The 15,046-nt window shown below is 35.8% G+C and overlaps 1 protein-coding gene across 1 annotated transcript; it reads left to right on the forward strand.

The window, feature by feature from the left end:
- The first annotated feature begins 1,207 nt into the window (after nt 1–1,207).
- Nucleotides 1,208–12,577, forward strand: LOC143228290 (forkhead box protein L2-like). Its single transcript, XM_076459570.1, has 3 exons — nt 1,208–1,423; nt 9,532–10,278; nt 12,329–12,577. Exons 1-2 carry the CDS (start codon nt 1,351–1,353, stop codon nt 10,266–10,268), a joined length of 810 nt encoding a protein of 269 aa, XP_076315685.1. The 5' UTR covers nt 1,208–1,350; the 3' UTR covers nt 10,269–10,278; nt 12,329–12,577.
- The last annotated feature ends 2,469 nt before the right edge of the window (nt 12,578–15,046 follow it).

Consider the following 15,046-nt stretch of genomic DNA (forward strand, 5'->3'; position numbering starts at 1 on the left):
AAAGAAAGCCTGAAGTTATAAGAGTTAGATGTTGATACACTAGTCGTTTGGTTCATTTTAGAATCATGGTATTAAACAGTTCAAATTCATCACTAATGTTGAACTAACAGAAAGAGAGGACAGGTGGTTAGAGCACTAGACTCGTAATCTGTGGGTCCAGGGTTCGAGTCCCCGTCACACCAAACATGCTCGCCCTTTCAGCAGCTAGTCATCACCACTCACCGCCAATTCTTGGGCTACTCTTTTACCAACGAATAGTGGGATTGACCTTCACATTATAACGCCTCCACGGCAAAAGGGGGCGAGTATGTTTGGTGTAACGGGGATTCGAACTCACGACCCGAAAAGTGCGAGTCGAGCGCCCCCTAACCACCTCGCCATGCTGTTCGTAACAATGTTGTTCATGTCACTAACAACCTATAAAACTATCCGTAACTGTTGAAGACAATTAGGTAAGTAATTCTTAAGAACTGTTAAACAAACACATTAGATTACAGAAATACCGTAACTCGTCTTTGTTTGTTTTATTTAGCAGCACGAACTACCTCTGGACTGGAATGGTGAAATCATTCGTCATACCTGAGTGCTGAGTATTATTTGAGCGCGTGAGAAATCCGTCCCGTTTTATCAGCATCAGTTATGTTGCCCGACCGTTATAATAGTGTACTTAGTTCTGGTGTCGATTCTTTTATCAACATCCTGTTTAAACCGTTGAGTACTGCACGTGTTTAGAAAGTTACCCATCACTAAGTGTTTAAGAAGCGAGGAGTGAAAACTGTTAAAAAGAGTGGATTGTTTCCAGTATCGTATTCCTTCAGTTCAGTACTGTTGTGACCCACGGTGATGTATGAAGTCTACTGTGTTCCAAACACTCTTTATCAACTTTCAAACAAACAAACAAATAAACACTATTTTTATCCGATTATTAGGAGAACGACGATTTTTTGTTACTATGACAACCATCACTTATGTCAGTCGAGAATGTTTAAGCTGAAACAGGCGGGGAAAAAAAAATAAAGGGGAAAAGAGACTGTGAAGTTGTGGAGGGGGGGGGGAGAAGAGAAATAAAAACCAAAATGACGAATCGTTCGTTTCGAAGCTCACGGTCACAGAAAGCGCTCGTAAAATAACTTGTTAACACGCACCTGTGGCTCATCTTTAATAATCCGCTTTAAACCGTCCCTAAAAGTGAGCTCATCCAATCACGGTCGTGATTTGGAGAAGGGCAGCTCCTTCGGATGTTAATTACTGGAGCGCTAGCTAGTGACGAGCTGATTGTCTGTCTTACTAAAATATTTCATTCTGCAGCTTCGCCAATCTTCGAGCAGTAGCGGATGGAACACACTCACAATGGACAGATCTGTAAAACTAGAAGTACCACCACTCGAGCCATTGTCTGTTGCAACTGACCATGTCCAACACGGTAAGATATCTTCTAACTCAAACTGACCACATCCAGAAAGGGCAGCTAACTGTCTTTTAATTCAAACTGACCAATGTTAACGTAGTAAGCTGTTCACATTTATCACAAACAAGACAAGTACAGCACGGCAATATTTTAAAGCCCCGGCATGACCAAGCGTGTTAAGGCGTGCGACTCGTAATCTGAGGGTTGCGGGTTTGCACCCCGGTTGCTCCAAACATACTCGCCCTTTCGCCGTGGGGGCGTTATAATGTGACGGTCAATCCCACTATTCGTTGGTAAAAGAGTAGCCCAAGAGTTGGCGGTGGGTGGTGATGACTAGCTGCCTTCCCTCTAGTCTTACACTGGTAAATTAGGGACGGCTAGCACAGATAGCCCTCGATTAGCTTTGTGCGAAATTCCAAAACAAACAAACAATATTTTAAACTTTTCAGGACCCTGTTTGAAATTTGTCCACTCTGAAACTTTCCTTTTAAACTTATACTGAAGAGACATCACTGTTTGGAGACATATTTAATAAAAAACTGGAAATATTTAGATAATAGCGACAGAGTTGTTTATATAACACCAAAAACCGGTACATGAAAATAATTACTTAACATTGTTCATATCGAATTAATCTGCTTAACTTTGGATTTCTTTTAAGCACCAACTTCCAAAATAGTTGAAGAATGTTTTCACACGTGACGTTCTATAAGGAGTGTGTTAAAAAGACCCGTGTTGTAACCACGCCCTCGCATAAAGAGGTTTCAGTTGTAGGCCCAACTTCAAATTGCTCAGGTATACAATTGAAGACTTATAACGCTAAAAATAGGTTTCGATAACTGTGGTGGGCACAGCACAGATAGCCCGTTTGTGTAGTTTTGTTCTTAACTACAAACAAGCAAATTGGCCAACACACAAATATTCGGTCGTGTCCTAGTGTAAGAACACATCACGACATGTAGGTTCATAATGACCATGATGTTGAAATGTGTTGATTGGTGCCATGTGTTCAGTTTGGATTAAAAAACTGTTTCTTCTTGAGACAAAGCTTGTTGAACTTGGGTTCTAAATTTTCATCATTCTGACGGACAGCTAGGTTGATTACTGACACTTACTACTGTATGGTCCACTGAATTAAAGTGTAGAAACTGGAAGATGATGGAAATCAAGCGTGCGATACTGAATTAAAGTGTAGAAACTGGAAGATGATGGAAATCAAGTGTGCGGTACTGAATTAAAATGTAGAAACTAGAAGATAATGAAAATCAAGTGTGCGGTACTGAATTAAAATGTAGAAACTAGAAGATAATGGAAATTAAGAGTGGTCCATTGAAAAAGTGTAGAAACTAGAAGATAATGGAAATTAAGTGTGGTCCATTGAATTAAAGTGTAGAAACTAGAAGATAATGGAAATTAAGTGTGGTCCATTGAAAAAAGTGTAGAAACTAGAAGATAATGGAAATTAAGTGTGGTCCATTGAAAAAAGTGTAGAAAAAGTGTAGAAATTAGAAGAGTGTAATAGAAGATAATGGAAATTAAGTGTGGTCCATTGAAAAAAGTGTAGAAACTAGAAGATAATGGAAATCAAATATGGTCCATTGATTAGAGTGTAGAAATTAGAAGATAATGGAAATTAAGTGTGGTCCATTGAATTAAAGTGTAGAAACTAGAAGATAATGGAAATTAAGTGTGGTCCATTGAAAAAAAGTGTAGAAACTAGAAGATAATGGAAATTAAGTGTGGTCCATTGAAAAAAGTGTAGAAACTAGAAGATAATGGAAATCAAATATGGTCCATTGATTAGAGTGTAGAGATTAGAGTGTAGAAAATGGAAATTAAGTGTGGTCCATTGAATTAAAGTGTAAAAATTAGAAGATAATGGGAATCAAGTGTGGTCCATTGAATTAAAGTGTAGAAACTAGAAGATGATGGAAATCAAGTGTGGGCTACTGAATTAAAATGTAGAAACTAAAAGATAAAGGAAATCAAGTGTGGCCCATTGAATTAAAGTGTAGAAACTAGAAGATAATGGAAATTTGTTAATGTTGCATATGGTCTTATAAAAACACTTCTCTGAGCTTTTACGTTCAAGATTATTGAATCACAGACTTGATTATTAGAGCACTAGAACCTTTTAATGTTCTTTAAATAACTATTTAACATGTTTACACTTAATGTTTCAGAAGAAAACTGCGACAGACAGTCAACGTTTTAACCCATTAACCTCACTTAACCTTGATTTCAAACGTATTACTGTTTTAAAATTTAAAATATAGTCAATTTGAGAGAAACATAGATTTATTTCTTATTAAACACAAAGTTATACAAGGGACTCTGTGCTTTACCCACCGCGGGCATTAACACTCAGTTTTTAGAGTTATAAGCCCTCAAACTTGCACCTGAGTCCCAGGGGTGGCTTAGAGTTTCTTTTGTTCATTTGGTGCCCAGTTTCTCAGACAGTGTCTGCACTGGAGAACCTTACACTGGAGAGGTCGACATACAAAACTACTTTGTTTATTTACGAGTTACTTTATTATTAGTTTGACAAATATGGTAATATTATTCTAATAATAAGTGCCTAACAACTACAACACAAGAACACTTTAGTTGAGCTATTTGAAGTTTTCGAAAAAGAAATGTACAAGAAAATCCCAAATAGGAGATAATAGTACGATATCGAACTTTGTTAAGAGCAAATAGAATTATGACGGGAAATATTATTGGTTACAGCACGTGTCCAAACGTCGCAAGACATCAACTAAAATTACAAATTTATAAACAATACAATCTTTAAAACCTATTTCTTTAAACGTTTCAATATGTCAACAGATTAGATCACCTGGGCTTTGTTTTCCCAATAATATTAGTATTATTCTGTTATAATGTTTGTTCTTGTCACCCATCAATATCAGTATTGTCTGGAATAGTTGTTTTTATCACCCAACAATATTAGTACTGTCTAGTATAGCTGTTGTTCCTGTCACCCAACAATATTAGTATTGTCTGGTATAGCTGTTGTTCCTGTCACCCAACAATATTAGTATTGTCTGGTATAGTTGTTGTTCCAGTCAGATAACAATATTAGTATTGTCTAGTATAGTAGTTGTTCCTGTCACCCAGCAGTATCAGTATTGTCTGGAAGAGTTGTTGTTTTTATCACCTAACAATATTAGTATTGTTCTATTATAATGTTTGTTTTTGTCACCCATCAATATCAGTATTGTCTGGAATAGTTGTTTTTATCACCCAACAATATTAGTACTGTCTAGTATAGCTGTTGTTCCTGTCACCCAACAATATTAGTATTGTCTGGTATAGTTGTTGTTCCAGTCAGACAACAATATTAGTATTGTCTAGTATAGTAGTTGTTCCTGTCACCCAGCAGTATCAGTATTGTGTGGAATAGTTGTTTTTATCACCCAACAATATTAGTATTGTCTGGAAGAGTTGTCTGGTATAATGTTTGTTTGTTCAGTATTGTCTGTCACCCAACAATATTAGTATTGTCTGGTATAGTTGTTGTTCCAGTCAGACAACAATATTAGTATTGTCTAGTATAGTAGTTGTTCCTGTCACCCAGCAGTATCAGTATTGTCTGGAAGAGTTGTTGTTTTTATCACCTAACAATATTAGTATTGTTCTATTATAATGTTTGTTCTTGCCACCCATCAATATCAATATTGTCTGGAATAGTTGTTTTTATCATCCAACAATATTAGTACTGTCTAGTATAGCTGTTGTTCCTGTCACCCAACAATATTAATATTGTTTAGTACAGCTGTTGTTCCTGTCACCCAACAATATTAATATTGTCTAGTATAGCTGTTGTTCCTGTCACCCAACAATATTAGTATTGTCTGGTATAGTTGTTGTTCTTGTCACCCAACAATAATAGCATTGTCTGGTATAGTTGTTGTTCTTGTCACCCAACAATAATAGCATTGTCTGGTGTAGTTGTTGTTCTTGTCACCCAACAATAATAGCATTGTCTGGTGTAGTTGTTGTTGTTGTTGCTGTCACCCAACAATATTAGTATTCTCTGGTATAGTTTTTGTCACCAAATAATACAAATATTGTTAGCTAAATCTGTTCAGTAAAACTGTGATTCAGTCTGTTTATTAATACACTTTCGATATTTTAAAGAATTATTTCGAACTTCGAAAAGAAAATGTTTTTAGAAACGGTGTCAGAAGGTTAGTTTGTTTGTGCTTGTAGTAAATTCAGTGTTAATGTTTACTGTCGAGTCAGTACAATGTTATAAGTTATAGGTGACAATAATTTTCGTTATCGTCTTGGATTTCAATGGCTGCAAGGTTAAAGATACGAGGTTAAAAGCACGCAGAAATACGATCCTCCCGGTAATTTTCGTTTTGTTAGATAAATACTGACGTTTCGAACTCTTGCAGAAGGGGTGTCAACTTGTCAGTATGAAACTTTAGTTTTGTTTATTTTTATAATGCGCGACTGCGAATGTGATATATGGATAACAATGGCTCGTGACCTCGTGCCATTACAAGAAACATGATTGTATGGAGCGTTCTGTACGTTGTAAATTCCACGTTCTGAAACGTTTTGCAAAAAAACTGTTGAGTTTTAAATATTTAAAGTGATGTAATATGTATTTATCTTGTTATTGGTTAATTTTTAGGTAATAAATATAGAAGTCGATGTAACATGTTTTGTCTTATCGTTGGTGGATCTTTAGGTAACAAGTATCGAAGTCGATGTAACATGTTTTGTCTTATCGTTGGTGAATCTCTAGGTAACAAGTATCGAAGTCGATGTAAAATGTTTTGTCTTATCGTTGGTGAATCTTTAGGTAACAAGTATCGAAGTCGATGTAACATGTTTTGTCTTATCGTTGGTGAATCTCTAGGTAACAAGTATCGAAGTCGATGTAACATGTTTTGTCTTATCCTCGGTGAATTTTTAGGTAAAAGTTTGGAGATCTGTGTAACATATTTTGTTTTATCTTCGATGAATCTTTAGGTAACAAGTTTGGAGGTCTGTGTAACATGTTTTGTGTTATCCTCATATATTTAAAAATGGCTGGTATGGATAGAGAAGACACTAATAGAGGAGAGAACAACGTTTCGACCTTCTTCGATCATCGTCAGGTTCACAAAGAAAGAAAGAGGTAACTGACCGATAGCTGACCACATGTTTGAAGGCGGTTGTGTAATTGAGTGTAGGAATGTAGAGGGCGTGCTTAGATGTTGGATATATTTATTAATATAGGTATAAAGGTGTTCATCTGTATTGGTTTATTTTGGGCTTGAGTTGTTGTATAAGTAAGGCTTCTTTAATTTTGCATTTTTTTATGTTTGTTTCTATATTTAGTATTTAATCGTGGGGTATATTTACTTTTTTTGGTTGATTTTGCTTTATGTCTAAGCGTCTGTATATAATGTTTTCTACGGTTTGTGGAGGAAACTTATTGATGTTGATGAAGTATTGTTTTATTGTGTCTAATTCATCGTTAATTTTATCTGGAAACATAGTTTTATGGCTGTGTTTATTTGGTTTCTTAGTATGTTGAGTTTTTGTTTTGTTTCATGTGCTGAGTGCCAAGGAATGTATAGTCCAGTATGGGTGATTTTTCAGTGGATTTCTGTTTTAAATTCTATATCGGTTCTTGTAATTTTGAGGTTAAGAAATGATATTTGATTGCTTTCTTCCTGTTAGCATGTGAAGTTAATGTTGGGATGTATAGAGTTAATGTGATTGAAAAAATTAAGTGTGTGTTCTGTAGATGTGAATCCCGCAACTGTCTCATCTACATATCTGTACCAGTATAGTGGTGGATGTAATGCTGTGTTAATTGCTTGTGTTTCAATTTGTGTCATAAAAATATTGGCTAGAACTGGTGATGCTGGATTGCCCATGCTTAGGCCATTTGTTAGTATATAGTTGTGGTTGTTGAACACGAAGTTTATCTTCATCGTTGTGAATTCTATGAGGGTTGCTAACTGGTTGCTGGGAATGTCTATTGATGGGTTAGGGTCTTGGATATAGAGTTCTAAGGCTATCTTGCAGGCTTCAGTGGTTGAGACTTCTGTAAAGAGGGATATGATATCAAAACTGGCCATTACGGCTTTATGATTAAGTTGATTAAGGTTAGATTTGAAATTAAAGGAGTCTTTGATGAATGAGCTGGTTGATCTTACATAATAACCAATATTTGGCAAAAACTAGTAACAAAACATGACATCCCAGCTAATACCAAATTTGTTCAAAAACCAGGCACAAAATTAAGGCCTATATTATGTAAAAGCTACACTGAAAAACACAACAACAACATTATTTATAAAATACAATGTGATAACTGCAACGACTTCTATATTAGAGAAACAAGTAGAAAAATGGAAACCAGATTCAAAGAACACAACAAATCACCTTCACACGTTTTCGAACACTGCAAGTCAAGTAACCATAACATAACCATAAAAAACACTCAAATGCTAAATAAAGAAACAAACATAAACAAACGCAAAATTAAAAAAGCCTTACTTATACAACAACTCAAGCCCAAAATAAACCAATACAAAGGAACACCTTTATACCTATATTAATAAACATATCCAACATCTAAGCACGCACTCTACATTTCTACACTCAATTCCACAACTGCCTTCAAACACGTGGTCAGCTACCGGTCAGTAACCTCATCTTTCTTTGTGAACCTGACGATGACCGTTGAATGTTTAGGTAATTTGCATCGAAGTTGATGTAACATGTTTTGTCTTATCCTTGGTGAATCTTTAGGTAATATATATCGAAGTTGATGTAACACGTTTTGTCTTGTCCTTGTTAAATATCTTGGTAATAAGTTTGAAGGTCCGTGTAATTTTGTTTTTAGACAATGTTTTTGTCTTCTTCAGGATACTCTTTTCCTGCGCTTTACGATAAAATTCTTTAGACTACAGAATGTGAGCTATTAACAGTTTAAAATGGTTTCTTAGAAACTGTTAACCGTCATAGTTTGAGTGTAACATTGGTGAGTCGCTGTAAAAATGGAATATTTTATCTACAGAAGTTTCTGTAAACTTCGTGTTCTCTAAAACTTATTAATTACTTTAAATGTTTTAAACTTACAAATTAAGGGCTCATTCTTATGTATTTAATTAGCGGTGAAGGTTACATATATTGAATAAGTTTATATTTCTTACCCTTACAACACTGAGCGTAACGAACAGACCAAGTAAGTGAGTAACATAATTTGTATCCTTTCTAGAATTTTAAACAGATTTCACTAAATAATTATGGCTTTATAATATTAGGGGCTCTCTGTTTAGTGGGCTTTATATACACTAAATAATCTGTAGCCAAGAATGTATTTACTGCAGGGTCTCTAAACCACAGGTCCGTCACGGCTACCTTGTTCGTCCATGGTATTTCATGAAAATTGACGGAATATTTAAATAAGTTTTTACGTTTTTCTTATATTTTAATGATCCGTGATAGTTCCTGAAGGCAGTGAATCTGTCTCTGGTGGCGAAAAGGTTGAAACACGCTAATTTGATGCATAAACAATTTAAACATATATATACTGTAAACAAACACCAAAAAACATGGGGTCCCAACGAGCCTCAGTTGGTAATTTTAAGGTTCTATATAGTGTTTGTATTGTTATCTAATCATATCCAGTACAACAACTGAAAACAAATATCTAATACAATGAACTTTGTTCGGACATCAGGGTTCAAATTAACCCTATTTTCTTATATTCTAGACTGGTGATAATCATGTTATGAGTGGAAGTTTAATCAAGTATCTAACTGTTTTTCCTTAACCTATGTATTGGTTTTATAGAAACGTAACTATCTCTATAGTTTTACCTGAAGCTTTGTGACCTACACATTAACTGCGATTATAAAACTAAAACTATAGGTAGGTGACCTACACATTAACTGGGATTATAAAACTAAAGTTATAGGTAGGCGACCTACACATTAACTGGGATTATAAAACTAAAGCTATAGGTAGGCGACCTACACATTAACTGGGATTATAAAACTAAAGCTATAGGTAGCTTACATTCTTGTTGTTTTTCCTATTGAAAGCTACATTTCTCTCAAGATCGAGTTTCAAACTTCTCCCGAGGTTCTGTGTTTTCCTTCCAGACTCGCTGTCAGTTTCCACGTCGTCTTCTGGAGGAACCACGGATATTCCCGACTCCAGCATCAAGCCACCTTTCTCTTACGTCGCTATGATTGCCATGGCTATAAAGGATTCTGGAGATCAACGCCTTACCCTCAGCGAGATCTACAGCTACATCACCAACAAGTTTCCATACTTCCAGAAGAACAAGGGAGGCTGGCAGAACAGTATCCGTCATAACCTCAGTCTCAACGAATGTTTCGTGAAGGTTCCGAGGGAAGGTGGCGGAGATCGGAAGGGAAATTACTGGACTTTAGACCCCAGCTACGAAGACATGTTCGAGAACGGCAACTACCGAAGACGTCGCCGCATGAAACGTCCCTACCGTCCCGTGTCGTCGCTTCAGAAGACATTCTTACCTGACCAACTTCAGCTATCGAACGCTCTGTCCATCAGTTCCAAGAACTTGTTCGGTCATGGCTATGGGGCTGGGCCTCTGGCAAACAACACCTGGGCAGTCCAACAAGATGGGCAGTGCCTTTACAGCCCCTGCCAGCGGATGACCGCACAACAGCTCCACGCGACTTATCACATCCCACAACCCCAGCTGGAACAAGCTTTGCCTCCGATGCAACTAGGCCCCATCAACACGTACGGACCACACAACTTTCAGGCCGGTTTTACCCCAGGTCGGCGACAGGGACCGATGGATGCAGGAATGTACTACCACTCGTACTGGGGAGACAAACAGTTTGGTTAAAACTTAGTCGGTAAGTACTAGCTCCCCTGAAAATACATTAAACACTCTAATAATGTGGACACAGCAGAACAGAGAGGTGACTTTAACTTGATTTAATATGGTTCATACACTATAAACACTATATTTTAACTCAGATATAATATGGTTCACACATTACTACACACATTACTAATATGGTTCACACATTATTCTGACTCAGATATAATATGGTTCACACATTACTTTAACTCAGATATAATATGGTTCACACATTATTCTGACTCAGATATAATGTAGTTCACACATTACTTTACCTCAGATATAATATGGTTCACACATTACTACACAGTTTTTCTTTCAACGATATTACGATATATACTTCGTTGTGACACATTGTCCTCACCCACCTGCACTCTGACAGTATTGAACTTGAAGACCATACAATGAAACGTTAAATACATCAACCAAAACTACTTCGTTGTGACACATTGTCCTCACCAACCTGCACTCTGACAGTATTGAACTTGAAGACCATACAATGAAACGTTAAATACATCAACCAAAACTACTTCGTTGTGACACATTGTCCTCACCAACCTGCACTCTGACAGTATTGAACTTGAAGACCATACAATGAAACGTTAAATATATCAACCAAAACTAATTTGTTATAATTCAACACAACGTTGTTTAGAGGGTTATATATCCTGAAAACTGTTAAAACATTTGGAATACACTAACAGTAGAAGCCTAATATTGATCCAGTGAGGACGTAACTGGATTCGTACAAGAGTTTCAGTAGATTTCTCACTTTGCCCTAAAAGACTTAAAATATTCAGTGAGAAATTACCCACAGACAATATCTGAAATTGTGATAGTTTATGATTTTAGCAAGTAGTAAGGTAAAGTGAAGGTCCACCCCCCAACCACCCCCACCCACCCGCAAAAGTATTAACGCCCTAAAAGGTTTAAACGCATTGCGTAGTAGTTTCGTTAACAATACATTGTTTTGTGTTGGCAGAATAAGAAACTAGTGTTGATATAGGTTTGTCAAAACGCAGCGTGTTTGTAATATGGTTCGATTCAATACACATTCAGGCCGTCTGCAAACTAAGGTTCGTCTTGTGTTGTTTAGACAATTATTACATTACGTATTATAATTTATCTTGGACGAGTGTCCGATTTATGAATTTATTATGCTACGTATTACAATTTCAAATAAGCGGGAATTTTAAGTTGAATTTATTAGTTAATTAAATGTTAATGTGTATCAAACTTATCATATTTGTTAGCAAAAACTGATACACACAATCTTCTTTTTTAACACAAATGTATTTTACCATACAAATTAGCAGTAAAATACAATTTATAACAACGGTTATTAATAATAGTTATTACAAATGATGGTTTATATACAAACAATACTGAGCTCTCTATTTGGTCTGGAACTGAATATTTTATCGCCGCTCATAGAGAGCAAATTAATTCTTTGTTGATATACCTCTACCCTTCCTTTGAGGGCTAGCTAGCTTAAAGCACCTGTAAGTTTTCATCGGTGACAATATATAATGTCCTTATAGAAATACTAACGTCTGAAGCAATTCATTGAAGTTAAACGGTTTGTAATGTTTGAAATATATAAACTTTCCTAGTCAAATTCTGCAGTTTTTCACAATTATAGCTTCTGAGTCCTATAGCACACTGACTGTAGCCGACTAATAATACATAACTGTTTCATGGCTGTTCGGTTTTATATACCAATCACGAGAGATTCTCGAACTTTCAACAATGTTCGAAAAACCACATATTTTTTATTCTTGCCTTTGAGAATCTTCCACAAATTTAGAGAACAGGCGGGACATGAGCAATACATATCCACAAAATATACGTCACATGCATAAAAGAAACTATACTGTAGACACTAAAATAAGTGTACAACAGTGAATCTGTTACGCGATACTTTGATACCTTTATTAAGTTGTAACGAACCCAAAATTATCTTCGTTCCGTTTAAAGTTAATTAATAAAAAGCAATAGTGATTCAAAATAAAATTTATACTGCTTTTTTCATTTTTTTCTAGCTGAACCGTATATTGATGAAGTTAACCGTCAGATGGCGTGGGTCATCTTCGCATCGTCTGTAAACTTGTTGCTTCGTGAGGGGACTTGCTATAGATTACATAAAGTTACACATCAAGAGTTGTTGTAATAAGGAAATATTTCTTTATAAATATTTGTGAATTAAAATAAATATAATGTATTTATATATATATAAACATATGTGATTTTTATGTATTTGTTTTCCAAAAATAAAAGGTATTGTCCCAATATCTGCATATTATAACAAGTATATGTAATATTTTAATATATTTTTGCCTCTTTAGAAACTTTTATCTTCGTAAGTCATAATTAACAAAATTATAAAACGTTTCACTGTTTTTATCAATATTAGGCTTAGCGGTTAATAACGTTCCAAGGGTCTAGACTCTAGAGTGTAACATTACTGAAGCTATCCTACTCTTTTATTTTCGAAAGGGTTAAAAACTAGGTCAGTAGCCTTCCTTTTGGTTGGTTACTTAAGATTATATTTGGGTTCCTGGTCTTTGCATCTTATTTACCAATTCATGTTGAAAAATGCAAAATCATGTTTCATTTTATGAATATTTAAGAAAGACCTATTCCAAAACGAATGTTTTTCATGCTAATAATTGTTTATGTTCTCATGATAACTGATACTATTAGTCGATAAAATATAAGCATCCACCCCCGTAGCTCAGTGATGAGTCTGAAGGCTTATAACACTAATATCCGGGTTTGATACCCGTGATGACTACAGCACACATAGTTCATCGTGCAGGGCCGGCATGGCCAGATGGTTAAGGCACTCAACTCGTAATCTGACGGTCGCAGGTTCGGATCCCCCTCACACCAAACATGCTCGTACTTTCAGCCGTGGGGGCGTTATAATATGACAGTCAATCCCACTATTGGTTGGTAAAAGAGTAGCCCAAGTGTTGGCAGTGGGGGGAGATGACTAGCTACCTTCCCTCTAGTCTTATACTGCTAAATTAGGGACGGTTAGCGCAGGTAGCTCTCGTGTAGCTTTGCGCGAAATGAAAAAACAAACAAACAAGTTAATCGTGCAGCTCTGCGCTTGAACACAAACAGTCGCAAAAAAAGACAAGTATGTGAGAATATTAACACACAGGGCAACACATTTTATCCATCAGTTTTCTATATTTTAATGAATAATCAGTTTCCTCTTCTTAATAAATACAATATTAAGTTAGAGACCAGTTTTGTATTTAACATCTTACAGTATACCTTAATAAATACAATATTAAGTTAGAGACCAGTTTTGTATTTAACATCTTACAGTATACCTTAATAAATACAATATTAAGTTAGAGACCAGTTTTGTATTTAACATCTTACAGTATACCTTAATAAATACTTAATTTCTTGTGCTTAATAGATACAATACTTAATAGACACATTCGTTATTGCTGACAATGAAACAATATTCATGTTCTACAAATAAGAAGAAGGTACAATAATGTCAAAATGAACACACACTTTACCTTGTAATTTGAAAAATATTGGTCATATATTTAATTATTTTCCAGTATCGATTTTGTGTAACAGAAACTTGACAGACGATTCCTTACTTCTTAAATTCCGAAATTCGACATTGTAAAATCAAAAGGTGGATCTTAGTTAACTCGCTAACTGCATATGAGCCACTGGATTTTTCCACCAGTCCACATGAACCACATATACTTACAGAAGATTCATTTGCTCATTTCTTAAAAAAAAAAAAAAAAAAAAAAAATCTACGATAGGGTTGACTTTATTTGTTACTCCTTGTAATTAATTACACTTAGTGAACACGTTTAGTGTGTTTCGCCTCGTTAGAAACGTCTGGAAGGAATACCGCAATCATGAGGTGGACGTCAGCTTGTCCAAGATGGAGTTGCACAGGCAGTCATATTGCTGACAGCCAACGTCGGGAAACAGGCCGTCACATCGTCAGGGCCAGACGGCGCTAAGTGAACCCGACAGCCGCAACAGCTGCACGGTACCACTCCATCCTGTCGGGCTGGACCTTTGGTGTCAAACTATCTACAGGCTTGTGTCGGTCTAACACCCCTCTTTAGCCTGCTTGGCATGTGGTGAAGAAGTGTAAACTATCTAGTTACTGCCTGAAAATATCACTCTTTCCAACTAATATCGCCCACCTACTTTGTTGGTGATGCCGCTGAATCGCTAGCGATTTAGACTCGAGTATATATAGATCACGTTGCTCGTGTTCGAGGTTACCCTAAAATTATGTAATTATCTAATTGAAATATTCTATCCGTTACCAGGAAGAGCTATGTTATCACTTGTTACCAGGTTATTTGGAATATTGAAGCTGTTTTTAAACAATTAACTAAAAAAAGATTTTTTTAGTCCTCGATTCATTACGTTAACATATGTAATTGGATTGCCAGTCAAGCTGTGTGTTATAATCCGGTCTTAGTATTAACTTCAAATAATAGCCAGGAACACTTAAATTACTCGAAGAACTTATAGTCAAATTATTTTATATCCAAAAACATTGGCTACATTCTACGGAACACGGGTTACGTGGGAAACAATCTATAAACATGGAAATTAGCTAAATTCTCGGACAGTCTGATAGGAATGGTGGGCACGTGACGGTCACGAAACTGATGGTATAGGTTCATCGTTCAGATGTATTGTGTATCAAAAACATCATATTATACTGAACAGAAATATTGTTTCATACTTTATTA

The sequence above is a fragment of the Tachypleus tridentatus genome, chromosome 10, assembly GCF_004210375.1.
Source record: "Tachypleus tridentatus isolate NWPU-2018 chromosome 10, ASM421037v1, whole genome shotgun sequence".
Lineage (NCBI taxonomy): Eukaryota > Metazoa > Arthropoda > Merostomata > Xiphosura > Limulidae > Tachypleus > Tachypleus tridentatus.

Coding starts and splice junctions, on each gene's coding strand:
- LOC143228290 (XM_076459570.1), top strand. CDS start 1,351: ATGGACAGATCTGTAAAACTAGAAGTACCACCACTCGAGCCATTGTCT. Junction 1,424..9,531: donor AACTGACCATGTCCAACACG/GTAAGATATCTT, acceptor TTTTCCTTCCAG/ACTCGCTGTCAGTTTCCACG.